The sequence below is a fragment of the Ctenopharyngodon idella genome, chromosome 23, assembly GCF_019924925.1.
Source record: "Ctenopharyngodon idella isolate HZGC_01 chromosome 23, HZGC01, whole genome shotgun sequence".
Lineage (NCBI taxonomy): Eukaryota > Metazoa > Chordata > Actinopteri > Cypriniformes > Xenocyprididae > Ctenopharyngodon > Ctenopharyngodon idella.
In genome coordinates this window covers 8467481-8495263 of record NC_067242.1, presented here as the reverse complement: position 1 = coordinate 8495263, position 27783 = coordinate 8467481, and the positions used below count along the sequence as shown (strand labels likewise).

At 38.6% G+C, this 27783-nt stretch overlaps 1 protein-coding gene across 38 annotated transcripts in view; it reads right to left on the bottom strand.

Annotated features, from left to right (window-relative positions):
• Nucleotides 1–27783, bottom strand: part of LOC127506203 (obscurin-like) — a 62957-nt gene that overhangs the window by 24939 nt on the left and 10235 nt on the right. For 12 of the 38 annotated variants that reach the window (XM_051882417.1, XM_051882419.1, XM_051882418.1 and 9 more), the window contains exons 9-49: nt 27069–27344; nt 26318–26593; nt 25901–26176; nt 25079–25354; nt 24374–24649; nt 23960–24235; nt 22971–23246; nt 22246–22521; nt 21523–21798; nt 20800–21075; nt 20271–20546; nt 19903–20178; nt 19469–19735; nt 18517–18786; nt 18168–18434; nt 17697–17963; nt 16834–16946; nt 16554–16707; nt 14759–14920; nt 14553–14657; nt 14133–14399; nt 13427–13696; nt 12246–12512; nt 11813–12079; nt 11191–11457; nt 10772–11041; nt 10395–10664; nt 10019–10285; nt 8633–8899; nt 8161–8427; nt 7559–7825; nt 7034–7300; nt 4540–4806; nt 3967–4233; nt 3415–3681; nt 2833–3099; nt 2225–2491; nt 1701–1967; nt 1204–1470; nt 837–1103; nt 43–312 (exon numbers count right to left, since the gene is read on the bottom strand). In XM_051882417.1, the coding sequence (XP_051738377.1) occupies nt 43–312; nt 837–1103; nt 1204–1470; nt 1701–1967; nt 2225–2491; nt 2833–3099; nt 3415–3681; nt 3967–4233; nt 4540–4806; nt 7034–7300; nt 7559–7825; nt 8161–8427; nt 8633–8899; nt 10019–10285; nt 10395–10664; nt 10772–11041; nt 11191–11457; nt 11813–12079; nt 12246–12512; nt 13427–13696; nt 14133–14399; nt 14553–14657; nt 14759–14920; nt 16554–16707; nt 16834–16946; nt 17697–17963; nt 18168–18434; nt 18517–18786; nt 19469–19735; nt 19903–20178; nt 20271–20546; nt 20800–21075; nt 21523–21798; nt 22246–22521; nt 22971–23246; nt 23960–24235; nt 24374–24649; nt 25079–25354; nt 25901–26176; nt 26318–26593; nt 27069–27344 (10536 nt within the window). The remainder of the gene's footprint in view (nt 1–42; nt 313–836; nt 1104–1203; nt 1471–1700; nt 1968–2224; nt 2492–2832; nt 3100–3414; nt 3682–3966; nt 4234–4539; nt 4807–7033; nt 7301–7558; nt 7826–8160; nt 8428–8632; nt 8900–10018; nt 10286–10394; nt 10665–10771; nt 11042–11190; nt 11458–11812; nt 12080–12245; nt 12513–13426; nt 13697–14132; nt 14400–14552; nt 14658–14758; nt 14921–16553; nt 16708–16833; nt 16947–17696; nt 17964–18167; nt 18435–18516; nt 18787–19468; nt 19736–19902; nt 20179–20270; nt 20547–20799; nt 21076–21522; nt 21799–22245; nt 22522–22970; nt 23247–23959; nt 24236–24373; nt 24650–25078; nt 25355–25900; nt 26177–26317; nt 26594–27068; nt 27345–27783) is intronic. The other 26 variants (XM_051882455.1, XM_051882457.1, XM_051882433.1 and 23 more) reach the window with 25 other exon arrangements.

Genomic DNA, 27783 nt, shown 5'->3' with positions numbered 1-27783 from the left:
GTGCACAACATTTAGAGAATCCAAAAAGTTCTTCAGTTTTACCTCTGACTGTAAGACAAGCAAAAGAAGTGTGGGCACCAACATGGAAGGACACCGTGCCTGAGTCTTTCTGGGTGACACTTCTTAGTGTGAGTGTGTGCCTTTTGCCTTCCATTCGGATTTCATTCATCTCATTGTTCTGTAGTGGAACGTCTTGCAGTGTCCACTGAACAATGAGTGCATTATCATGAGAGACAAGGCATTCAAAATGAACGTCCTCGCCTTCATTGACAATGCAGCTCTTCAAGCCAGTTAAGATCATGATTTCAGGTTCTGAAAGCAAATTCAGGTTTCATTTTGCAAAGAAAGCAACAAGCAACTTCAAGACAAATTTATTCTGAATGTAAAAATATCAGGAGTAGTCAACAGGTCAAAAAATAGAAGAATAAACTTCTCCAATATCACTTTAACAACCACAATCAGCTAAAGTTTTAAAACAAAATTCACAAGGTCTTGACAAAGATAGCCATTCCTTTATATAAAAAGGTTAAATTGGGAAAAGGGAAAAGTGTATAACGTTATCATGTTAATTGCAAAAAAACTCCTGTATGTAAATAACCTAGCAAAATGAAGTGGAAGTGCATTTGAGAAAGGTTGTGCAAGTTTTAATTAAATTTAAAGTGCAAACACATGCACAGAGAAGGTGCTTAAGGTGATCTGGGAATGAGGGCAAGCATATCATAAGAGAGGATGAATGATGTAGTACTGAGGATGGTATGAAGTAGATGTGCAATCATCAAAAGAGAATGATCAGGTAAAGTTAGGAGAGATGAAGACTTTTATCAGGTGCTTCCTACCCTTCACGGCGAGTTTGGCAGATGTCCGATCATGTTCTGTCTCACACGAGTATTCTCCAGAGTCTCCTCCCTGCAGCTTGTAAATAATAAGCTCAACAACAGCTCCATCTTGCTTCAGCTGACATTTGTTGCTTGCTTCTATTACACTCTTGTCTTTCCTCCAGATGACTTTGGCTCCAGGTTTCGCAAGTTCGCATCGAAACACTGCATTTTCCCCAGCCTCAGTTTCCAAATCTTTCAGAGATGATTTGAAAAGAACTGGCAGTGCTGCAAAAGGCGAGTGTTTCAATGTCATCAAAAGAAATGGCTTCAAATGATACAGGATTATAAAAACTTTTATTAGACAGAGGGTTCAATCCAAGCCTACCCTTAACCTCCAAATATGCAATGCTTTGGCGTTCTCCGGTGTCACAAATATAGTCACCAGAGTCCTCAGGCTCAAGGTCATGTATGACAAGTTGGGCATGGTGACCATCTTGCTTGAATTCATATTTAGCACAGGGGCATAGGCCAATTTCACCCCTGCGCCACTCAACTGGAATGTCTGCTTTGGAGAGCTCACACTGGAAGCTAATGCTCTCTCCCTCAACAGCTGTTTGGTTCTTCAGTGCTTGTGTGAAGATGGCTGGAAGTGCTGACAAATCAAAGAGCAGTATAAGATTTAAGATATTTAATTCCATATGTAGAGTTATAATATTTTCCAGACAAGTAAGTCTAAGACAACACAAAGGCCTTAAAGTACACCAACAGGTTACTTAGCTTTATCTTCATAAACTGTGGAATCATTCACACTTCATGAACACAGGGTGAAAGTGACAATGCATTTCAAAGAAGAATTCATGGAGCAGCTGGGTCTTCTCCTACCATTAACCTTGACATTGGCAGTTGTAATGCTGTCTCCACAATCACAAGCATAGTCGCCAGCATCTTCAGGTTTGATATCAGTGATCTTCAGCTCAACAGTAGAGCCAACTTGTTTGATGAGGTACTTTCCTCCAGAGTGGATCACCTGAGTTCCTTTCCTCCAAACCACAGGAACTGCAGGTTTGGAGAGCTCACAATGGAAAATGATGCTCTCTCCTTCAATAGCTGTCTGGTTCTGTAACTCTTTTGTGAAGATTGCTGGAAAAGCTGACAATTCAAAGAGTGGTATGAGATGCCAGATATTTAGTTCCATACAGATGATGTCAATATAGATATTTTCCAGAGAAGTTCAAGACAACAGAAATGAAACGGTCCAAACAATACTTAAAATTAAATCCATTTCTTTTTGACCTTAACTATATAAATGATGGAATCATTCACACATCATAACCAAGGAATGAATGTAACAATGCATTTCAAAGATGTATTAGAACATTGTAAATATTCTTGAAGCAGTTGGTTACCGTTAACCTTGATGTTGGCCGTTGTCATGCTGTCTCCGCAATCACAAACATAGTCTCCAGAATCTTCAGGTTTGACATCAGTGATCTTCAGCTCAACAGTAGAGCCAACTTGCTTGATGAGGTACTTTCCTCCAGAGTGGACCATCTGTGTTCCCCTCCTCCAAACCACAGGCACTCCAGGTTTTGAGAGTTCACAGTGCAAAGTAACACTGTCCCCCTCTTGAATTTCTTGGTTCTGTAGCTCACGTTTGAAGACCACTGGTAATGCTGAGGAATCAGGCAAAGTTGTTGAACCAGGAACAGGATCTTGTGAGATTAATTTACACTTTTCATCAAAAATCCTTTCACTGATAGATGTAAAACATTCTTCTGCAATGGCTTACATTATATTTTACCACCTCGTAAGATTTTTAATGAAAACAGCCACCATGAAGTAAATGGGAAAACTATAAACTAGACAAACAACTTATTACACTAGACAAGCCAATACACAGCACTCTACCCTACCCTACCATAAATGAAGACATTATTAAAGAGTAGCTTTGTAGATCAGAAAACAGGAAGCTTCTTCATTGTTGAAGAGGGTTCAAATAAAAGCTCAGTCCTACCATTGACTTTGATGTTAGCAGTGGTGATGCTGTCTCCACAATCACAAGCATAATTTCCAGCATCTTCAGGTTTAACACCAATGATCTTCAACTCAACAGTAGCTCCAACTTGTTTGATGAGGTACTTCCCTCCAGAGTGGATCACCTGTGTTCCTTTCCTCCAAATTACAGGAACTCCAGGTTTTGAGAGTTCACAGTGCAAAGTAACACTGTCCCCCTCTTGAATCTCTTGGTTCTGTAGCTCACGCTTGAAGACCACTGGTAATGCTGAGGAATCAGGCAAAGTTGTTGAACCAGGAAAAGGATCTTGTGAGATTAATTTACACTTTTTATCAAAAAATCCTTCTTCTGCAATGGCTTATAGTTTTTACAACTTTGGAATATTTTTAACAAAAACATTATGATGCTAAATGGAAAACTATTAACTAGACAAATAATTTATTACACTAGACTAGTCCATACACAACACTTTACCCTACCCAACCATAAATAAAGACATTATTTAAGAGCAGCTTTGTAGATCGGAAAACAAGATGTTCCTTCATTGTTGAAAAGGGGGTTCAAATAAAAGCTCAGTCCTACCATTGACTTTGATGTTAGCAGTGGTGATGCTGTCTCCACAATCACAAGCATAGTTTCCAGCATCTTCAGGTTTAACACCAATGATCTTTAACTCAACAGTAGCCCCAACTTGTTTGATGAGGTACTTCCCTCCAGAGTGGATCACCTGTGTTCCTTTCCTCCAAACCACAGGCACTCCAGGTTTTGAAAGTTCACAGTGCAAAGTAACACTGTCCCCCTCTTGAATCTCTTGGTTCTGTAGCTCACGCTTGAAGACCACTGGTAATGCTGAGGAATCAGGCAAAGTTGTTGAACCAGAAACAGGAACTTGTGAGATTAATTTACACTTTCCATCAATCCTTTTCACTTATAGATCTTCTGAAAACAGCCACCATGAAGTAAATGGGAAAACTATAAACTAGACAAACAACTTATTACACTAGACAAGCCAATACACAGCACTTTACCCTACCCTACCATAAATGAAGACATTATTAAAGGACAGCTTTGTAGATCAGAAAACAGGAAGCATCTTCATTGTTGAAGAGGGTTCAAATAAAAGCTCAGTCCTACCATTGACTTTGATGATAGTGGTGCTGATGTTGTCTCCACAATCACAAACATAATCTCCAGCATCTTCAGGTTTGACACCAATGATCTTCAACTCAACAGTAGCTCCAACTTGTTTGATGAGGTACTTCCCTCCAGAGTGGATCACCTGTGTTCCTTTCCTCCAAACCACAGGAACTCCAGGTTTTGAGAGTTCACAGTGCAAAGTAACACTGTCCCCCTCTTGAATCTCTTGTTTCTGTAGCTCACGCTTGAAAACCACTGGTAATGCTGAGGAACCAGGCAAAAATGTTGAACATAGAACAGGAAGGATCTTGTGCAGTGAATTTTGAGAGGTAAAACATTCTTCAGAAATGGCTTATATTTTTACCACCTTGAAATATTGTACAATATTACGATGCTAAATGAAAAAACTATTAACTAGACAAACAACTTATTACACTAGACTAGCAAATACACAGCACTCTACCCTACCCTACCTTAAATGAAGATATTATTTAAGAGCAGCTTTGTAGATCAGAAAACAAGATGTTACTTCATTGTTGAAGAGGGGTTCAAATAAAAGCTCAGTCCTACCATTGACTTTGATGTTAGCAGTGGTGATGCTTTCTCCACAATCACAAGCATAATTTCCAGCATCTTCAGGTTTAACACCAATGATCTTCAACTCAACAGTAGCTCCAACTTGTTTGATGAGGTACTTCCCTCCAGAGTGGATCACCTGTGTTCCTTTCCTCCAAATTACAGGAACTCCAGGTTTTGAGAGTTCACAGTGCAGAGTAACACTGCCATCTTCATCACACGCTTGGTTTAGCAGTTCTTGTGTAAACTGAACTGGGTGAGCTGTTGAGGTAAGCACTTATTGAGTATTTCTGTATTTACAGCTGAAGCCAATGCATTAGCTTTATATAATTACACCTAACTCAAGAAAGTTGAAGAATATACTATCAAACCAATAATGTATACAAGTTAAATAAGAATGCACAACTAGTCTTTGTTATCAACACAACAACAGAGTACCTAGGTGATCATAAAAAAAATGTAAGACTATCTAAAGAGAAACACTGCTCAGCTACACATGGTCATTTAAAGAAATCCAGATGTGATATTTCAAAAATAACAAATAAAACATCCATATCAAGTGTTGAAGTAGTCAAGAATCTTAATGTTTGCATCAGTTTACATCCATAAACAGTATGGCAGAGCAATACCATTTAAAGACTTTAGATAACTTTTTTGATGAAAGACCAGCCTGCAAAGGTAAACAACAGTCTTTAACAGAATAATACTCAGACAAAAAGCAGAGTGAATGGCTCCTGACCGAATAATCCCACAAAAAAGACCAACACCTCTAGACACATTTAAATTATAATGCCACCAACAGTCTAGACTTGTGGAATTAATTCTGAAAAATCAAAGCAAGAGGACGTATGTTTCATATCTAGGATAGTCAAGGTTGTGGAAGTGACCATCACATTCATTAATGCAAAGCATCAGTGCTGCTGTTCCCAAACCAGCTACTTTCACTAAACCAAGTACACTAACAAAGATAAATATCATGTGATGCAAGCTAGTAATCTCTTCCTTAAAACCATTATCACTCCCGTCCTCTTTACCTCTGACATCAGCAAGTACAATGTGGGAAACAGATAACACTGTAAATAAAGTAAATCATTTACATTAAATATTCACCATGTATGACACTGAAACAAGCAGTGGAGCAGATAAAGCTGAAGGAGAAAAGTGCATTATTGGCTACCAATTTTCAAGTGAAAGAATATAAGAAAAAACAGAAATAAAAAGCCAACAAAGTCATGCTAATACATTTTCCTTATCTAAATAATAACTTATTTAAAACATAAGACAGCAGCAACTACTTTGCTCAAGATTGTTTGGTAGTAAATGTTGGAGCAATAGTCCAAAAAAAGTCTCTGTCGCTTAACCAGAATATCCAAAAGAGCAATAATGTACGGGCAAGAGGTTTAAATGTAGAAAAGTAATGATTATGATCAAAATAAAGACACACCACAACAAAAGATTCAAATAAAAATGCGGTCATAATGCAAAAGCGAATGCGGGGCCACATGCCGTTCCAATCACAAGAATGCATCACTGAACATTTTGACTGGGATTCACATTTTCATTTGCACATAAAGGTGCCGCACGACAGACAGGAAACGCACATCAGTTTCATACCACTGAGCTCTGCCTGTTTCTCTTTCTATTTCTGGAAGTCTGTTTCAGGGGCAGCAGTAGAACTGAGGAACTTTAGAGCTGTGGCAAAAGATACATTCATGTAAACTGCAGCCTTTGGATAAAACCATAAAGATGTTACAACACAAATAGCAACGCCCATGTCAGCCGTGTCAGACAATTAATGCAAATACAGAACAAGCAGACGTCCTGGATTAAATTTTACAGAAGCATTCATGCATGTTGACTAAATGAAAGCCCTCAAAAACTGACTGATTCAAGACAGCTTAGCAAGTCCAAACAAGAAGGATTCAAGCTGCTGACCAAGAAAACAAAACAAAGACACAATTGTGACTCAAGTCAGACTAGAGCTGAAGCCTTAAATATATATCTTTGTTCCACAAATGAGCTGCACTAAACTGAAGAGATTCCAAACTAGAAGAAACAGACAGACCGCAAAGAAGAAAAGTTTGAGGCAATACCTAAACAGATGTCTGTCACACTATGGCATTACTGCACAGCAGGTGGAGCCACAGCAGGATATAACAAATTATTTAAAAGTTACATTTAATAATTTAAAGAATTATTCTGTTCCCCATCAACAACATCTCCAGTTATGGTTTTCTGCTTTGGCATGTCATCTGCAAAAGTGTAATTTTGCTCTACATGCTTGAAATGAACAATTACATTTTTTGGCATTTCAAGTCTACTGTAGGATATCAGTGAAAACCTAACAAAAACGTAACAACTGCAACAACCAACACCAAACAAATATTCAAATGTGTAACCCTGTTTTTTCAAAAAGGTTGTTTGTCAGAATAGTGCAGCTAGGAAAGAATGGTTAAAAACTAGCAGAAAGAATAAGAACGATTCATACCCTTGATCTTCATATTGGCTGTGGTTGTCTTGTCTCCACATACACATGTGTAGTCTCCTTCATCTTCACGTTTGAGATCAGTGATCTTCAGCTCCACCTTTGAGGCAGTCTGCCTGATGGTGTACTTTCCTCCAGACTGGATAACATGGCTTCCTTTTTTCCACTGCACAGAGATGCCAGGTTTGGAAAGCTCACAGGACAGAGTAGCACTGCCTCCTTCATCACACTCTAGGTTCTGTAGCTCATGTGTGAAGACCACTGGTAATGCTAAGGAACCATGAAAAAATGTTGGAACCATGTTACACAAACAACTCAAGACAATATTAAAGAACTGGACTGAAGAGGAGTCTTTCCAATCTTGACAAATTAATATGTTTTCCATTTGTGAGGTCATAAAGCCCTACCAATTGAGCAAAACAAAATCGGCAGTGGAGGACTGTGTTAATGTAATACTATACACAATCACTAATCAAAAAAGAAATGCATAGAATATAAAACAGATGTCATTCAGTACATCATTCCTACCATTGACGGTAATGGTAGATGAGGTCTTGTTAAACCCACAATCACAACTATAGACTCCAGCATCTTCAGGTTTGACATCGGTGATCTTCAGCTCGAAAGTAGACCCAACTTGCTTGATGTGGTACTTCTCTCCAGAATGGATCACCTGAGTTCCTTTCCTCCAAACCACAGGCACTCCTGGTTTGGAAAGCTCACATTGAAGAGTAACACTGTCCATCTCTTGACACTCCTGGTTCTGTAGTTCTCGTTTGAAGATCAGTGGTAATGCTAAGAAGCAATTGGTGTTTCAAAGGTTTGTTAGCATAGTGTACTCTGGACAAAATTTAAAAGCACAACATGAAAAAGACTTTAAAAACCTCTCAAAGACAACAGAGACAAGATAAGACATTCACAAAATCACAAAACACTAAACATCTTACAAGACAAGATTTGCAGATTTTTGTGTTAGTAAAGTTGACCTACTAAAGCTCTCTATAAAAGTTCCCTTCAGGCAACTAACCAGTAAAGGTAAAAAATATAAAATAAAAAATCTTTTTACTTAGTAAAGAGTGAACATGGAAAAAGCAGACATTTACTTTTATAAGATTGAATGAATTTCATACCCTTGATCTTAATGTTTGCTGTAGTCTTTTTGTCCCCACACAAACATGTGTATTGTCCAGCATCTTCAGGTTTGAGGTCAACAATCTTCAACTCTAAAGTAGCTGCATCTTGCTTGATGAGGTACTTTTCCCCAGAATGGAGCACTTGTGTTCCTTTCTTCCAAACAACTGGAACTCCAGGTTTTGAGAGTTCACAATGAAGAGTAACACTGTGTCCTTCTTCACACTCTTGGCTCTGTAGCTCATGCTTGAAGACCACTGGTAATGCTGAAGAATATGTGTGATAAATCAAAGGTGTACAATAATTATTACCCTACAGATCGATCAAGTTAGCAGTGAATTTAAACTCTTTCTTGATAACATATGCATTGGCTTTTCAGTGTATTGCTTGCATCTGAGCACTAAAATAAAAATGTGAATAACAGTAAGCAATAAATGAGATTCATGTAAATGAATAAGCTTTTATCCATACCACTGACAACAACATTTGCTGTTGTTTTCTCGTTTCCGCATTCACAGGAATATTCTCCACTGTCCTCAGCCACTAAGTCTGAAATCTGTAGCTCAAACATGGTATCCCTCTGCGTTATCTGATATTTTCCCTCATGTTTCAGACTTTTAGTTCCCTTCTTCCATTGCACCTGGCAGCCAGGTTTTGAGAGCTCGCAGGAAAGTAAGACTTTCCCGCCTTCGGTAACCTGCTGGTTCTTCATCTGCCCCTTGAACCTAGCAGGCACCACTGGAGAACAAACAACCATCATATAATTAAAATTCTTCATAGTTTTAACACACAAAAGCCAAGATGGAGGATCACTGGGATGAGATGAAGAAGGAATGACAATGAAGTGAAGATAAGCCGATGTTCTGTGTTATTTTGTATCAATGTGATTAGGCTATTAATGTATAATATCTTTACATCATTCTTGTCATTCTTGGTGGTCAAAATGTCTATAATCATAGAAATAAAAAAATTCCAATACATCCACTGTACCAGGACTACATGAACACAAAGTATATACAAAGTTCAGACAAGACTGAACCTCACAAACCAACACAAAACACAAATGCAGATGTGCCATTTCTAAAATTTGACAAATTGACAGAGCTGATAGACATCAACTGGAAATCACAATGGCTTCTTTATAAAAACTTAAGATAAATAAGAAAAGGTTTTTAATGGCACGTTATCATACACATGCAGATGCCGTGGTACAAGGTGTGGGCAACAAAGTACAAATATATTCTATCACGTCAATTGTTGTAATCAGAAGCACAAATAACAACAATTCCAGCACATACAGAAATGACAGAAAGACTATTTAACCACATTTTCATTAAACTTACTTGCTAGAAATCTAAATGACATGTAGAGTACCAACATAATATAAAAGTACCAGTACTCTGAACTGAGGTGATCTTCTGCTGACACAGCAATGCATGAGACTATCAGCAAAATACCTGGCAGTAACATGGCCACACAGAAACCCAAAAGTGAAATGCAAAAGTGCTAAAGTAAACTATACAACGCACATGCTGTCTTAAACCCAAATAAAAATCAATCTGTACTTACCAGAAATATTTTCAAAGATTTACCTTACTAAGAGGTAAAGGCTTGCCTTCCTACATTTTTTAAACTTACCTCAGTATGACTTTCGTGTTCATATTCAACGAAAACTTGACTTAACCAACTATATTAGATCTTTTCCTTTGGGAGGAATTATTTAATAAAGAGTTGCTAAAAAGCAATCTAAACTGTATGCTTCTGGAATCTATGCATCTACAAAAATAAGATTCTCAGCCTTCAAGGCATTATTTTAAAGTTAATCTAATAAATTGCAATAAACACCAAGGTTCTTACCTTTCACTGTCAATTTGGCTGTACTCTTCGTAGAGCCAATGTCACAGGTGTATACCTCGCTGTCACTCTTCTCCAGATCCTTCACATTGAGGATGAGGATGGTTCCCCTCTGCGTCAGCTCATACCTTCCTCCAGCCTTGATCTCCTTTGTTCCTTTCAGCCAAGTGACTTTACCAGCAGGTTGGGCGGTTTCACATTCAAAGGAAACAGCACTATTCTCTTCTGCAGTGGCATCCTTTAGCTCACGAATGAATTTGTTGGTCAGGTCTACAGAGGGAAACACTAAGGTAAATATATCTCCTCTTTAGGGGTAGGGGATTTCCCCTGTTGCATATTCAAAGAAATGATGACAAACCATCAGGTTTAAAAACCTTGCCTTTGATCTCCAGTTTAGCCTTGGAGGTTGGACCACCAGTGACCTCGCAGCTGTATTCTCCAGAGTCTTTCTCAGTGACGTTGCGGATAGTCAGCTTTATGAGCATCTGCTCCTGACTGATTTCATATTTTTGGCTCTTTCTGATAGATTTGCCATCCTTGGACCACTTCACTTCCAGTCCAGGTTGAGAAAGTTCACAGGAGAATGTGGCATTTTCACCAATTTTGGCAGTAACACCCTGAAGCTCTTTAGATATGGTAGGAACTTCACCTACCCCCCCAAAATAAGATACGCCTTGATTAAGCAAAACCAGACGTGTGTTAAACCTTTATTAAAATTCATTGCTCGTGCTTTTATTGCACACCCTGCTTACTCACCCTCAATAGAAAGTGTTGCCTTCGAGCTCAAATCTTTGAGGGCGAAGACCACCTCACCAGAATCAGAAGCTGAGACTGATTTGATTGTTAAGGTATATTTGCGCCCTTTGCTGCTTATCTGGAAACGGCCTCCATCAGTGACGGTTTGGCCTTTTAGGCTCCAGGAGCACTTCTCTGAGCTTTCCCGGGACAAGATACACTCAAATGTGCAGTTTTCACCTGCTTTGGCCTCTATCGACTTAAGGCGCTTGGTGATCCCGATGTGGATATCTGGGGGTCAACAACAAAGGCATTACTGGAAAAACACCAATAACTTCATCTTCATCTTGTTTTCATAGAAACATAAATGTAAAAACCACAACAAATGACACTACAGTGTCACTGTAGCACAACAGTAACACCATAGTTTGTTGACATACCTCTAACAGTGACCTTGGACTTGGAGAGGTCTGTGCCAAGATCACAGCTGTACTCCCCGGCGTCAGCTTGCATGACATCATGGATAGTCAGTCCCAAGGACTTACCATCATGGAGTAGCTCATACTTTTTGCCTGCCGACAAGACTGTACCATCTTTGCGCCACACAGGGGCCACTCTGGGCTTTGAGGCTTCACACTTAAGGGCAACTGTACCCTTCTCCTCTGCAACTACATCATCTAGCAACTTCAGGAAGACAGCTTTCTTTTCTGGATGTCAATAAACAAAAAAGTGCATTAAACCAAAATCTAGAACTAGCATTAAATAATAAATGTTAAATCAGAAATAAGAAAGCTGTAAAGTAATCTCTTGTTTGAACTTGCTAGCTCTCTCTCTTTCGTGCACTCTCTCAGTCCTCTCTGCATTGGATTTTGGGAAATAGTGCTTCAGCGAGTGTACATCAAATGTACACTCGAAATCAGAGTGGATTGTGGGTATAAAGTAGTGGACTAATGTAAGGAATGAAGTCGTTCACTCAGAATTCAGACAGCACTACAAAATGGCCGACACCTGATATAGTGGATAGGGAGCGGTTTCGGACGCAGCATTGTCATATGACCTCACCTTTGACCTTCAGGCATACTGTTTCTTTTACATCCCTGATGCTGAATGACACCTTCCCACCATCCTCAGGTGCAAGGTTCTTGAGAGTGAGGGTGTGGGTCTTATCCACATGGGTGATGGCATTGACTTCATTGTTGAAAAGCAGCTTGTCATTGAGCGTCCATTGGACTTCTTCATCAGCATAGTTAACCTCACAGGTGAATACAGCATCACCATCTTCATCCACCTCCACATCTGTCAGATGTCTGGTGATCTGGATTTTACGCACTATGTATGTTAAGAAAAATAAAAGAGCATTATCAGAGTGGCACCAACAGCACCTATATAATGCCTTTTTTGTGTAGGACAAGCAGCCCTAACCCTAACAGGCTGGATATAAAAAGGGAATGCAATTTGAAACAACATGCTTCGAATGCCTTCTTTATGACTTTACCTTCTACTTTGAGAATGGCTTTGCTCTCACAGACCCCGACCTGACAGCGATACTCTCCAGAGTCCTCTGCACTCAAAGCTTGTATAATCAGCTGCACGTTGGCGTCCTTTTGCTTCATGAGGTACTTGCTAGAAGCCTCCAAAGCAGTTTGACCCTTAAACCACCGCACTTCTTTTGGTGGGGCAGAGAACTTGCAGCACAGTGTGGTGGAAGTCTTTTCCTTCGCTGACACATCCTTGAGAGGCTCAAGGACTTCAATGGGACGCTCTATGAGGTGATATGAAAAGTGACTTTGAAAACATAAACACAAAAGTTCACAAAACTACTATATCCTACACAAGGCTTGACATTAACACCCGTCAACCTGCCAAATGTGGGTGGATTTCAGCAGTGGCGTGTAATGCAGTCACTCCTACTAGCCACTTTAGCGGGTTGAAATTTATACTGTATATAATATATACATTTTTCAGTTGTAGTCTTTTGAAAAGGCATCTGAAGTAATAAACTAAGTGCAATGTAGTGTTGTCAAAAATATAGATTTTTCATATTGATACTGAAATATCTGAAACTTTTCCAATACTCATTTTCTGCAGAACAGATACATGATACCAGCTGTGGTTTCTCGCTCTCTCATCTCTCCGACAGCAAGTTGACACACAGACCCGCCTCCCCTCACTCACTCGTTTCATTTGCTCCGGATGAATATTGTTGGTGTTACAGGGCTTGAATTTTGGTGTGGGATTGCACGTATTGCACATAATTTTACTCATTCTTGCAGATTTTGTGCTCACACACAAAGTGCATGCACATAAAGCTGCCTCTCAGTACTAAACTGAGTTATTTTTCGCTGCTTATTGTGCTTAAACAGTCAAATACACACAAAATAATGTCAAATGTATAATGTAAATGCATGTGTAACAGAATAATGGATCCGCGCATCAGGTCTTAAAGTGACAGCAGCCTAATATACCTGCTGCCAAATTAAGAGATAATATTACAAATATCTATATGTCAGTTTTTCCCCATGGTATCGATGTCAAAATTGTGGCCATTCAAAATGCTGAGTGGCTAGTAGCAATTTTATCATGCATCATTATCAAAAACTATTTATTTGGAATTATTACACTAGATAAATTTTGGAGAGGCTATTTTGCAAATTTTGGTTAAACCAAGTCCCTAACCTTTCACTTTCAGCTCGGCTGTTGATTTGCTCTTTCCAGCTGTGAACTGTACCGGGCCTGACATGGAGGCCTTGGTCTTCTTAAAAGTGAGGCGGTGCATGGTTCCCTCTTTTTCCATCTCGATATCTGCACTCTCCTTCAGCTGTTCCCCATTCAGCATCCATTTCACTGGCTTGACTGTCTCCACGCTGACTTCCACCTCAAAGTGGGCGGCAAACGGCTCGGTCACCTCCACAGAACTCAGCTCCCGTACTATACTGATAGCCTGCTCTGAAAGTTGAGATGATACAGTATAGTTCTGTCAAAAATTTGCTACATAAAAAAGTTTATGTAGTAAAATTCCTTAAAAACACATTAGACTTTAGAAAAGTCAAACTTAATAAAACAAAATGCATTTAAGCTAAATTTACACAGAAATTTAAACTGTAAGCAAACATTAATTTGTCCCGGTTTAGAAGGACAAATTAATGAGATAAATAAGATTTTTAAATATGGTTAAAATCACATACAAAGCTCATACTTGTCTGTTGCAGATCAATTAAAACTGATCTACAAACTGTTATCAAATAATGAACAACATGCAATTACATTACAGTATATCCACCCTTTAGTTTTCTTCTTTAATAATGTGTAGTTATGCTTCATGAATTCTGTTTGCTTTCATCCTAATTTTATTTTTTTAATCATAACTGAAAAGTTTTTTTACCCTCTACAAGTAGCTGACATGAAGTCTTATCATCAATGGCGTCACACATGTATGTGTCTTCATCATCAGAGTCCACGTCGATAATGGTGAGCTTCCTGTAGATGTCCTCACTGGTGATCTCGTGCTTCTCGCTGGGTCTGAGCTCTGACTTGTTCTTGTACCATGTGACTTTAGCGCTGGCCCGTGACACCTGACACTCTAAGTATGCGCGGTGTTTATACATGGCGATTTTGTCTCTCAGTTTCTTCACAAATCTGACAGGCAGTTCTGTAATGATTATAAGGGGACTTAGGGGGTCTACATTTGTTTTAACTATTTGTTAGACAACTGTAGAAACACTACACAGCCCAGGTTGTAGCTCATTAGTCTTTACACTAAATGCAAAATGCATGCAGATATTACAGACAATTGACCACGAACCTTTAACCTTCAGTTTAGCGGTTGAAAAGGCCTTCTCAGCTGTGAACTTGATTTCACCAGCATCCTCAGCCTTTACAGATTTGAAGAGTAGTACGTATGTTCTTCCTGAGAGAGAAAGTTTTAAATGAGTTTGAGAGTTATTGATCTGTCCCTATTGGAACTGAATTTATTGTTTATTTGATCTTAGTCTATTCAGTTCAACTCACCCTCCTGCCTCATCTTGATGTTGTCTCCGGCTTTGAGTTTGGCATCACCTTTGTGCCACTGAGCCTCTACCTCATCATGAGAGACCTCACAAACAAACGTTGCGCTCTCCTTCTCTGTCACCTCCATGTCCTGCAGTGGCTTCACTATTTTAATATCTCGGGCTGCAAGAATTCAAATACAATCATTTATTCATGTGACACTACAAAATGTTCAGTAGTAATTGAGGGTGTATTCACACTTGGCATGTTTGGTTTGATTAAAACGTACCCTGGTGCGTTTGCTCTGTTAGTGCGGTTCATTTGAATAAGTGTGAACGCTACCATCCGAACCCTGGCGCGCACCAAACAAGCGGACAGAGACAGCTGAAAAGATGGGTCTCAGTCCGCTTCCAAACGAACTCTGGTGCGGTTCGAATGAAATATGAATGCAACTAGGACCAAAGACATGTAAACGAACTAAAAAACAGGACATCATGTCACAAGATGCGACTCTAAAAAGAACAGAATGCCCAAGCATATCTGTTTTTTTTTTTTTCGTCATAGTCGCCCATTACAGTTCGGTACAGGCATCAGAACCATGTCTCCTTGCAGAAGATTTCTGTTTGTGTGTGACGGAGGGATTCCTGCCACTGTTTTGACTCCTTTACACATTTTATAAGCTCTTCATGAGTTCTCAGCTGGTCAAAATATGTCATCGTATGTACGCAGTAAAATCCCCAGAGTTAAATCAGCTCTGTTCAGAGTACATATGGTCCCTCTCTAAATAGTGTTGAAGTAACACTGAAGCAGAGTTAAAGTTAACGAGATAATTAAGCTATTAATTAAGTGATGATTGAACATTAATGATGAACGCCTGCTGTTAACAAGCAGAATCACTGAAGAAAAGAGAAACACAAGAACTATAACTGACTTCAGCCAAAACCATTTAATTGAAATCAACTGAAGATAAAAGACATTAAATCTCTCAAGATCTGATTAAAAGATCTGATTTCACTTATTACTAACCAGATTGACTTTATTTCTGTCACACGTCTAAAGAAGTTCTTATTGAGAGTTAACAGAGGTTTAGATGTTGGTGTTTCATTGGTCAAAAAATTATGCCACCATCGTGGTGGTCATGGTTTGTTTTAGTTGGGCTCTTGACCCTTTTATGTGTTTAAAATAATTTGTGTTTGAGCAATTGCAATAGTGTTTCACAGCAAACACTTGCACATTGCTGAATCAAAAGACTGAAGGAGCAGATCAACTTGAACTTTCTGCTTGAAAGCCATTTCAAATGAACATCACAAAGAGGTCTCTTTCTCTTTGGTTTCTTGACTAAGATTTGGTTAATACAAAATTGCAACAAAAACAAGAAATAAAATACCATTAAACAAATGCCACCGTAATGGTTCAGTGCTAAAAATGAACAACTATTACCGCTTCAGGAAAACATAGCATAATTATTCATACTGCAGTGCATGATGGGAGTTTTGTCCTATGGTGATACCCAGCATGCATTGCAGCGTTAAGCGTTTTTTTATTACCACTGTTGAGATTCATATGCTGATTCTTGATTTTGCTGTGTAGTATTGTTTTGGTTTTTTGGTACGTTCTGTCACAAAATATATGTCATAAAAGCTGACCAATCAGGTTGTAAAACGTATCCCTATGCCTTTTGGATCGGTATCTTTAGGTTCGGTGTTAAAATGCCAATGTGAATGCTAAGTGGACCAGGACTAAAATGAACCAAGCGAACCAAACTACAAGTATGAACACACCCTAAATCTCCCACTCAGAATTCATTGATCTTTACCATGAACAGTGAGCTTGGCTGAAGTATTGTCATCTGTTGTTTTACATATATACTGGCCCTGGTCCTCAAACGCACACTTGTGGATGAGGAGGGTGCGCTTGTTGGCCTGGGATTGAATGCCAAATTTCTTTCCTGGCTTCAGTTCCTCATCATCCTACAATAATAACACAACTACATCAACATTTTCTTTTACTTGTTCTGTTTTCAAACAAATTTATATTTCATTCATATGTGGCTACACAATTTTTTTTTAAACCATTCTAAATCAAATTACTAATACCTTAAACCACTTGACATCAGCATTTGCTCTTGACACTTCACATTCAAAAGTGACTTTCTCCTTTTCAGGAGAACTGATATCCCGTAGAGGTTTGAGGATCTTCGCAGCCGGCTCTGTGGACACAACACCAATAATTACGGTTACAATCGTTCTGGATTTTAACATTGGTGTTTAAGTTATGGTTCTGTTCATAAGTTTTCATATACATCTTACTAAACCTCCATTAAGCGACTGCAAAAAGTTATTCATGCTCAAGGACACAATATAAGAACTTAGATAAAATGTGGAAATTAATTTAGTTTGTCTTGTGGAATATACTTAAAATCTTGGGTATGCAGTTTCTACAGGTACTAAACTTAAAAATATCCTTTTTATAATCTCATGTAAATGCCAAATATCTTACTCAATCTTGCGACTCGATGAAAACTTAAAGGGATAGTTCACCCAAAAATGAAAATTCTCTCATCATTTACTCACCCTCAAGTTGTTCCAAACGAGAATTTCTTTCTTCTGCTGAACTCAAAATGAGATTTTTTGAAGAATATGGGTAATCAAACAGTTGCTGGGCCCCACTGACTTCCATAGTATAGAAAAAAATACTATCAGTGGGGCCCATCAGTCAATGTTTGGTTACCAACATTCTTCAAAATGTCTTTTTTTATGTTCAGCAGAAGAAAGAAATTCTGGTTCAAGCTGTTGAGGGTGAGTAAATGACAGAATTTTCATTTTTTGGGTGAACTATCCCCAACCTAATTATTGGAAGATGCCCTAAATAAAGTAACCCTAAATTACTTAATTACACCCTTTGTGTGGCAAGAATTATAAGTGGGCTTAAACCTAAAGACCCCAATATACAAACTCACCTGTAACAATTAGTTTTCCAGAAGTATGGACATCCTCAGCTTGAAAGGTAATAGCTCCACCATCAGTTATCTTCAGTTGGGACATAGTCAGACTATGCTTGTTGCCCAGTGCTGTAATGATGATATTGGGTCCTGCCTTCAGTTTCTTTCCATCTTTGCTCCAGGATCCTTCTACATCAGCCTTGCTGAGCTCCACCACCATAGTGATAGTCTCTTTTTCTTGTACTTTCATCTCTTTCAGGCCTTTTACTACTTGAATCTTCTTAACTGAACAATAAAAACAATGGAAATCCACAGATGAAATGGTTTTAGGAAGGCATAATTGACTGTGCATTTCAGTTAATGATTTTCATGGTCAATTTTTATGAACTACAAGGCTACATAGAGTCATCATAGCAAACATAAAAGGAATGAAAATATTATGATCGAAAGAGTAACTGTGATAGAGTAACATAATAAAGGAAGCCCTACTCTCTACTGTCAGTTTGGCCTGGGTCTTGTCATCTAGGGTTTCACATGAGTAATATCCTCTGTCAGCATATGCCACACTCTTGAGGACCAAAGTCTGCTTGGCACCATCCACATGAATCTCCAGATTTCCTCCTTGCTGTAAAACCACTCCATTCTTCATCCACTTCACATCTGATGAGGGTTTACTCAGCTCCACTTCCAACCGAACTGTGTCCTGCTCCTGCACAGTCACATCTGCAAGCTTCTTCTTGAAGGTGACAGGAAGCTCTGCAAGATATGGATATGTCTATACTTAGAAACACATGCTTGCCTGCCGATATGTTGTTTTAAGCTTAACAGTTATCCTTACGTTGTACTTGGAGTGTGGCTTTGCACACTTTCCCCTCGGCATCAATACTGATCTCTCCCGCGTCCTCCTGAGTGACAGCTGTGATGGTGAGGGAGTGGCTGCTTCCTCCATGAGCGATCTTAAATTTGGGACTAGCTGTTATAGGAACGTCATTACGCAGCCATCTGACACTCACATCGGCTGGTGTGATAGAGCATTTGAAGATGGCTTCTTTGCCTTCATTTGCAACAACATTGTTCAGCTTGGTAGTGAACCTCACCAGACGTGGAGCTGTGAGAAATTAGATTGAAAATCTCAGAGAAATGATAATGAAGAACATCTACTGTATCACTTAAAACAATCTTAAAGGGATAGTTCACCCAAAAATGAAATTATCCCTCAAGCCATCCTAGGTGTTTATGACTTTATTCTTTCAGCCAAACACAATCTGAGGTAAATTAAAAAATATCCTGGCTTTTCCAAGCTTTATAATGGGAGTGAAAAGTAACTTGGATTTTGAAGCCCAAAAAAGCGCATCCATCCATCATAAAAGTAATCCATTCGGCTCCAGGTGGTTAATAAAGGCCTTCTGAAGCGAAGCAATGCATTTTTGTAAGAAAAATATCCATATTTATAACTTTATAAGCTATAATCACTAGCTTCCGGTAACGGCCGTAAGCAAGTCGAGTTCTGGCTGAAGTGTGACCTCTGACCCGACGCATGTGGATTACTTTTATGTTGGATGGATGTGCTTTTTGGGCTTCAAAATCCAAGTTACTATTCACCGCCATTATAAAGCTTGAAAGAGCAGGGATATATTTTTAATATAACTCCAATTGTGTTTGACACCTAGGATGGCTTGAGGGTGAGTAAACGATGGGATAATTTTCATTTTTGGGTGAACTAACCCTTTAAGTTGTATTGGTTAATTTAATGAGAATTTATGACTTTCAAACATGATGGTTCTTCTTACCTTTAGTGGTGACTTTGGTGGTGGTCTTGTCATCTTTGCATTCGCAGCTGTACTCCCCTTCATCCTCCTGAGCCACAGCAGAGACAATCAAGATGCAGTTGGTGCTATCAGTGCGGATGCTGAATCTGCCGCCCGGTTTGATTTCTTTGCCGTTATGCCTCCAGAGGACATTACTTGTGGCTTTGTTGAGGCTGCAGGAAAGGGTCATGGTGCTTTCTAGTACTGCAGATACTGGCTGCAATGGCACCACAAATTTTAAAGGTGCCTCTGTGGGTTAATAATTGAGGCAATCAGTTAGATATAGTATTTCAATAAGCGCAATTATATCCTACATTAATTACTTTGAAAACTCCATATGCATAAGCATAGAGACAATTGCATTGAAAAACATGCAATAAAGCTTTTTTGCTATGAAATTGCAGATTAGCTTTTACCTTTGACCTGAACCTTGAACTCCACCTTGTCATCAGCGGTCTGACAGAAGTATGTGCCACTGTCTTTGGATTCAGAAGACTTAACGATTAGGACACGCGAGCGACCTTCCTGTTTCATCTCATATTTTGATCCATCTTTTAGTTCCACTCCATCCCTGAACCACTTAACACTACAACTCTCTGACATCACCTCAGTTTTTAAGACAACCTTCTCTGTTGACTCGACCATCACAGTTTCTTTTGTCACGGATGTCTTCTGGAATTTGGTAGTGACATCTGAGGAAAAAATAGGAAATGTCCACTAAATTTTGACCATGTTCTGGAAGAAGATTGCACATTAGGTCCACCAATGTCCTAGAAGGTCTTACCTTCCAATTGAATCTTAAAGAACAGTTTCTCATTCCCAACTTCACAGGTATATTCTCCAGCATCCTTCTTCTCCACATTCTCCAGCACCAGTTGACGGCTCTTGCCCTTTGACTCCATGTGGACGGTCTTACTGGAGATCAACTGCTTGCCATCCTTGAACCATTTCACCTCAGTCTTGAGGTCAGAAACCTCACAGCTCAGTGTGGCTTTTTGGGAGGCTGAAACCTTAACTTCTTTCTGATAGGAGTCCTTGTTGGTGAAGGCAGTTTTGAGCTCTAATGAGAAGGTATAAAGAGGGTTTACTTCATTCAAAGAGTTTAGTTTGCTTATTTACAGAGAAAGTCAATACTAAAGTATCACACTGAATATGACAATAGTCAAGAAATATTTTCATAGCAGCTTTTAAACAACCCAAAAAAGACTGTTAAGACAAATTTCTCTCATCAATGCAAATTGTGAATAAGCCATTTCGTGTGGCCAAGAGCAACCACTGATGACCAAATGAACAGTCCAAAATGTTTTCCATACCCGTAACCTGAATCTTAAAGAGCAGCTTTTCATTCCCAACTTCACAGGTATATTCTCCAGCATCCTTCTTCTCCACGTTCTCCAGCACCAGTTGACGGCTCTTGCCCTTTGACTCCATGTGGACAGTCTTACTGGAGCTCAACTGCTTGCCATCCTTGAACCATTTCACCTCAGTCTTAAGGTCAGAAACTTCACAACTCAATGTGGCTTTCTGGGAGGCTGAAACTTTTACTTCTTTCTGATAGGAGTCCTTGTTGGTGAAGGCGGCTTGAATGTCTAGTTGTGGAGGCACAGTGCACCATGGATCCAATGTAATAAAACAGAATTATTTGAGTAAATATATCACTTAAAGTTATAGACGTCAGATACTATAAGGGCTGGATGTTTGAGAAAGTCAGACGATATTATAAATTGTGGTCTATATTTTAAGCAAATAAATCCAAATTACATTGCAGACTAAAACTTTTTTAGTAGCATTGAATTCAGCAAGAAACAGATTTTTAATTTTAAAATGTACCATTTCTTGAACAGAAAAACTACATGTATTACAACATCTACAAACAATATCAATGGTCTCTTTCACCAAGGACATTTTTTTGCTACATGTAAAATTAGCTTTTGTCAAGCATCACCGTTTTATTGTAGTTTTGGTCTTTTTCATTAGCAAGAAAAACTAAAATAGAAACAGAAAGCCAATAGGCAAACACAAGTATGTTTCCATACCTGTCACCTGGATTTTAAAAGCAAGTTTCTCATTTCCAACTTCACAGGTATATTCTCCAGCATCCTTCTTCTCCACGTTCTCCAGCACCAGCTGACGGCTCTTGCCCTTTGACTCCATGTGGACGGTCTTACTGGAGCTTAACTGCTTGCCATCCTTGAACCATTTCACCTCAGTCTTAAGGTCAGAAACTTCACAGCTCAGTGTGGCTTTCTGGGAGGCTGAAACTTTTACTTCTTTCTGATAGGAGTCCTTGTTGGTGAAGGCGGCTTGAATGTCTAGTTGTGGAGGCACAGTGCACCATGGATCCAATGTAATAAAACAGAATTATTTGAGTAAATATATCACTTAAAGTTATAGACGTCAGATACTATAAGGGCTGGATGTTTGAGAAAGTCAGACGATATTATAAATTGTGGTCTATATTTTAAGCAAATAAATCCAAATTACATTGCACACTAAAACTTTTTTAGTAGCATTGAATTCAGCAAGAAACAGATTTTTAATTTTAAAATGTACCATTTCTTGAGCAGAAAAACTACATGTATTACAACATCTACAAACAATATCAATGGTCTCTTTCACCAAGGACATTTTTTTGCTACATGTAAAATTAGCTTTTGTCAAGCATCACCGTTTTATTGTAGTTTTGGTCTTTTTCATTAGCAAGAAAAACTAAAATAGAAACAGAGAGCCAATAGACAAACACAAGTATGTTTCCATACCTGTCACCTGGATTTTAAAAGCAAGTTTCTCATTTCCAACTTCACAGGTATATTCTCCAGCATCCTTCTTCTCCACGTTCTCCAGCACCAGCTGACGGCTCTTGCCCTTTGACTCCATGTGGACGGTCTTACTGGAGCTTAACTGCTTGCCATCCTTGAACCATTTCACCTCAGTCTTAAGGTCAGAAACTTCACAGCTCAGTGTGGCTTTCTGGGAAACTGAAACTTTTACTTCTTTCTGATAGGAGTCCTTGTTGGTGAAGGCGGCTTGAATGTCTAGTTGGGGAGGCACAGTGCACACCATGTATCCAATGTAATAAAACAGAATTATTTGAGTAAATATATCACTTAAAGTTATAGACGTCAGATACTATAAGGGCTGGATGTTTGAGAAAGTCAGAAGATATTATAAATTGTGGTCTATATTTTAAGCAAACAAATCCAAATTACATTGCAGACTAAAACGTTTTTAGTAGCATTGAATTCAGCAAGAAGCTGCTTTTTAATTTTAAAATTTACCATTTCTTGAACAGAAAAACTACATGTATTACTACATCTACAAACAATATCAATGGTCTCTTTTACCAAGGACATTTTTTGCTACATGTAAAATTAGCTTTTGTCAAGCATCACTGTTTTATTGTAGTTTTGGTCTTTTTCATTAGCAAGAAAAACTAAAAATAGAAACAGAGAGCCAATAGACAAACACAAGGATATTCCCATACCTGTCACCTGGATTTTAAAAGCAAGTTTCTCATTTCCAACTTCACAGGTATATTCTCCAGCATCCTTCTTCTCCACGTTCTCCAGCACCAGCTGACGGCTCTTGCCCTTTGACTCCATGTGGACGGTCTTACTGGAGCTCAACTGCTTGCCATCCTTGAACCATTTCACCTCAGTCTTAAGGTCAGAAACTTCACAGCTCAGTGTGGCTTTCTGGGAAACTGATACTTTGACTTCCTTCTGATAGGAGTCCTTGTTGGTAAAGGCAGCTTGGATGTCTAGTTGGGGAGGCACAGTGCACCATGTATCCAATGTAATAAAACAGAATTATTTGAGTAAATATATCACTTATAGACATCAGATACTATAAGGGCTGGATGTTTGAGAAAGTCAGAAGATATTATAAATTGTGGTCTATATTTTAAGCAAATAAATCCAAATGACATTGCAGACTACAACATTTTTAGTAGCACTGAATTCAGAAAGAAACTGCTTTTTAATTTTAAAATTTACCATTTCTTGAACAGAAAAACTACATATATTACTACATCTACAAACAATATCAATGGTCTCTTTCACCAAGGACAAACTTTGGTAACACTTTAGTATGGGAAACACATATTCACTGTTAACTACAAATTTTGCCTCAATAAGCTCCTAATTTACTGTTTATTAATAGTTAGTAAGGTAGTTGTTGTATCGTTTAAGTTTTGGCATTGGGTAGGATAAAGGGGTGTAGAATATGGTCATGCAGAATAAAGCATTAATATGTGCTTTATAAGTACTAATAAACTACCAATATGCAAGCTAATAAGCAACTAGTTAAAAGTGAGAATTGTTCCCCATTCTAAAGTGTTACCGAAGCTTTTTTGCTACATATAAAATTAGCTTTTGTCAAGCTTCACTATTGTAGTTTTGGTCTTTTTCATTAGTGAGAAAAACTAAAATAGAAACAGAGAGCCAATAGAAAAACACAAGGACATTCCCATACCTGTCACCTGAATCTTAAAAGCAAGTTTCTCATTTCCAACTTCACAGGTATATTCTCCAGCATCCTTCTTCTCCACATTCTCCAGCACCAGCTGACGGCTCTTTCCCTTTGACTCCATGTGGACGGTCTTACTGGAGATCAACTGCTTGCCATCCTTGAACCATTTCACCTCAGTCTTGAGGTCAGAAACCTCACAGCTCAGTGTGGCTTTCTGGGAGGCTGAAACTTTCACTTCCTTCTGATAGGAGTCCTTGTTGGCGAAGGCGGCTTGAATGTCTGGTGCAGAAATCAAGATTTAGGAATACAGTATCAGAAACTACATTTAGTTTTATGTAAACTTTGCTTCAGTCACGTTTAATTGAGTGAATGTCACCTTTAAAAAAACAAGACAAAACACTGGCATGTTGTTCTTACCTTCCACCCGAATCTTAAAGACTAGCTTTTCATTTCCAACTTCACAGGTATATTCTCCAGCATCTTTCTTCTCCACGTTCTCCAGCACCAGTTGACGGCTCTTGCCCTTTGACTCCATGTGGACGGTCTTACTGGAGCTTAACTGCTTGCCATCCTTGAACCATTTCACCTCAGTCTTAAGGTCAGAAACTTCACAGCTCAGTGTGGCTTTCTGGGAAACTGATACGTTGACTTCCTTCTGATAGGAGTCCTTGTTAGTGAAGACAGCTTGAACATCTGGTTGGGCATTGGACAATATACTCTTTGAGTAAATATATCACTCAAAATTATAAACAACAGATACCGCAAGGACTGGATACTTGAAAATGTAGGAATTACATCATAAACCGCAAATCATTCCACAAAAAAACCCCAAAACAAATTACAATGCAGACTGAAATTGGCAAAAAAATTTCTGCCTATTATTGTACCTCTTCTTAAAGAGAGAAAAGTACGTAAATTGTTGTATCTATAAAGACACATTAATGAAATCTCGTGGCATGCTTTTTGACCAGATGCAAGGCATATATCAAACTCTTTTGTTATATGTAAAGTTTGCTTTTCTTAATCTTTGTTGACTTATTGTAATTTTGGTATCTTCCATAAAGAAGAAAAACTAAAATAGAAACAGCAAGCCAATAGACAAACACAAGCATGTTTCCATACCTTCCACCTGAATTTTAAAGAGCAGTTTCTCATTCCCAACTTCACAGGTATATTCTCCAGCATCCTTCTTCTCCACGTTCTCCAGCACCAGCTGACGGCTCTTGCCCTTTGACTCCATGTGGACGGTCTTACTGGAGCTCAACTGCTTGCCATCCTTGAACCATTTTACCTCAGTCCTGAGGTCAGAAACTTCACAACTCAATGTGGCTTTCTGGGAAGCTGAAACTTTTACTTCTTTCTGATAGGAGTCCTTGTTGGAGAAGGCGGCTTGAATGTCTGGTGCAGAAATCAATATTTAGGAATATAGTATCAGAAACTACTTTCAGTTTTATGTACACTTTGCTTTGGTCATGTTTGATTAACCCTTGTGTGTCCTTATGGACATTTCTGACTTTTTCAGTTTTGTTTTGTTTTTAATAATTTTGTCTGCATTGATGCCAACTGCATACATTTTGGCACAACTGTGTATTTTTATTAGAATTTTACTATTTCACCCCCATTTCCTTTAATAAATCTATTTTACACTAGGTACACAAAATAGTTACACTCAAGACCTTAAGGATAAAAATGTCCACACTGAAACCCATTAAAACAGCAATTTTTAATCCCAGGGCCATTTAACCATAAAATGATGCAGTCTTTGTTGATAGGCTTTCATTCTGTTGGCAAAGCTTCAACATTTTGTGACAGTTTTTTGACATGAACATTTTTGTCCTCTAAGGACCTCAGAGTAATTTTTTTAAATTGATGGACAAGGGTTAAGTCACTGGAACCTTAAAAAAATGACCAAAACAAGACAAAACGCTGGCATGTTGTTCTTACCTTCCACCCGAATCTTAAAGACCAGTTTTTCATTTCCAACTTCACAGGTATATTCTCCAGCATCCTTCTTCTCCACATTCTCCAGCACCAGTTGACGGCTCTTGCCCTTTGACTCCATGTGGACGGTCTTACTGGAGATCAACTGCTTGCCATCCTTGAACCATTTCACCTCAGTCTTGAGGTCAGAAACCTCACAGCTCAGTGTGGCTTTCTGGGAAACTGATACTTTCACTTCCTTCTGATAGGAGTCCTTGTTGGAGAAGGCGGCTTGAATGTCTGGTGCAGAAATCAAGATTTAGGAATACAGTATCAGAAACTACATTTAGTTTTATGTAAACTTTGCTTCAGTCACGGTTAATTGAGTGAATGTCACCTTTAAAAAAAAAACAAGACAAAACACTGGCATGTTGTTCTTACCTTCCACCCGAATCTTAAATACCAGTTTCTCATTTCCAACTTCACAGGTATATTCTCCAGCATCTTTCTTCTCCACGTTCTCCAGCACCAGCTGACGGCTCTTGCCCTTTGACTCCATGTGCACAGTCTTACTGGAGATCAACTGCTTGCCAGCCTTGAACCATTTCACCTCAGTTTTGGCATCCGAAACTTCACAGCTCAGTGTGGCCTTCTGGGAAGTTGAAACCTTCACCTCTTTCTGATAAGAGTCCTTGTTGGAGAAAGCAGCCCGAGTTTCTAAAAAGGACATTTATTCTTTTAGTGAAACATCAAAAAAGATGCAGTTCTAGACTGTAAAAAGATCTCAAACATCTCCAAAATGCCTAATAATAAATGTTTTGTGCAAATTTCAACAACCTCTAAAGGATTGTTTCCCAGAAGCTAATCTAGAATTGTTTGTATTCAAAGTTAGGTCACGATACTGCAAATAATACTTCTCAGAAAGAGCTGTACCTTCAAAAGACCATCATCATCAGTAAGATCTGACATTGGCATGATAAATGACATGCTAAACTTTAATATAACTTATACAAGGCTGGTATAACTTTTAATTTCACTTATTAAATCATTTATTAGCTGTAGGAGCATTTAGCGTTTAGCTTCGCTGTTCAAAAAACCATAAAGTTATGACATTAATTAGGTATTGTGGCATGTCTGATTAATCCTGCTCATTTAAATTTTTAGTTTCAGACTAATTAGCGCATAGTCTTACCTTTTATCTTGACCAGGAATGTCATTTTGTCCTCTGCCGTCTCACACGAGTAGTGTCCTTCATCGCTCTGTTTGGCACCCCTGATGACCAGCTTCCTTTGCGTCCCCTGAGAGATAAAAGTTGTCCTCGTGTCCTCCGTTATTTCTGTCTGTTCTTTCTTCCACACAACAGCGGTTCCAGGAGAAGCAACCTCACATCTCAACACCACGTCACCCACCAGAGCGTCACTCTCCTGGGGCTGAGCCCTCGGCTTGTTAACAAACTTAGCTGGTTCTTCTGTTAGGGGAAAATGGAGTATTAGATGCTGCACCTCTCTGTGATTTCAACATAATTAGGAATATGAAATGGATTATAGAAGACACATCAAACATGGCATAAGAAACAGTCACAACCACTGTCCATTTGTATATAACAGATGTCTTGTGCTGACACACAGATGTGACAACCGAAATTTACATTTATTTGTCAGGAACTGACAGTACCTCTAAGTCAGGAACATATACATTGAATATGAGTTTGCACTGATCATAGTCATTTGAATGAAAAAAAATAAATAAAAATGCTACTGTAAATACATGTTAATTGGTTACCATATACAGTGAAAAATGAATTGTATTAAAAAAATAAAATACATGTAATTCTATTGTAAAATACTGTAAAAAAAAAAGTTGCTTTTTAAGTAAAAAAAAAAAGTGTGAACCACCCTTTATGTAAG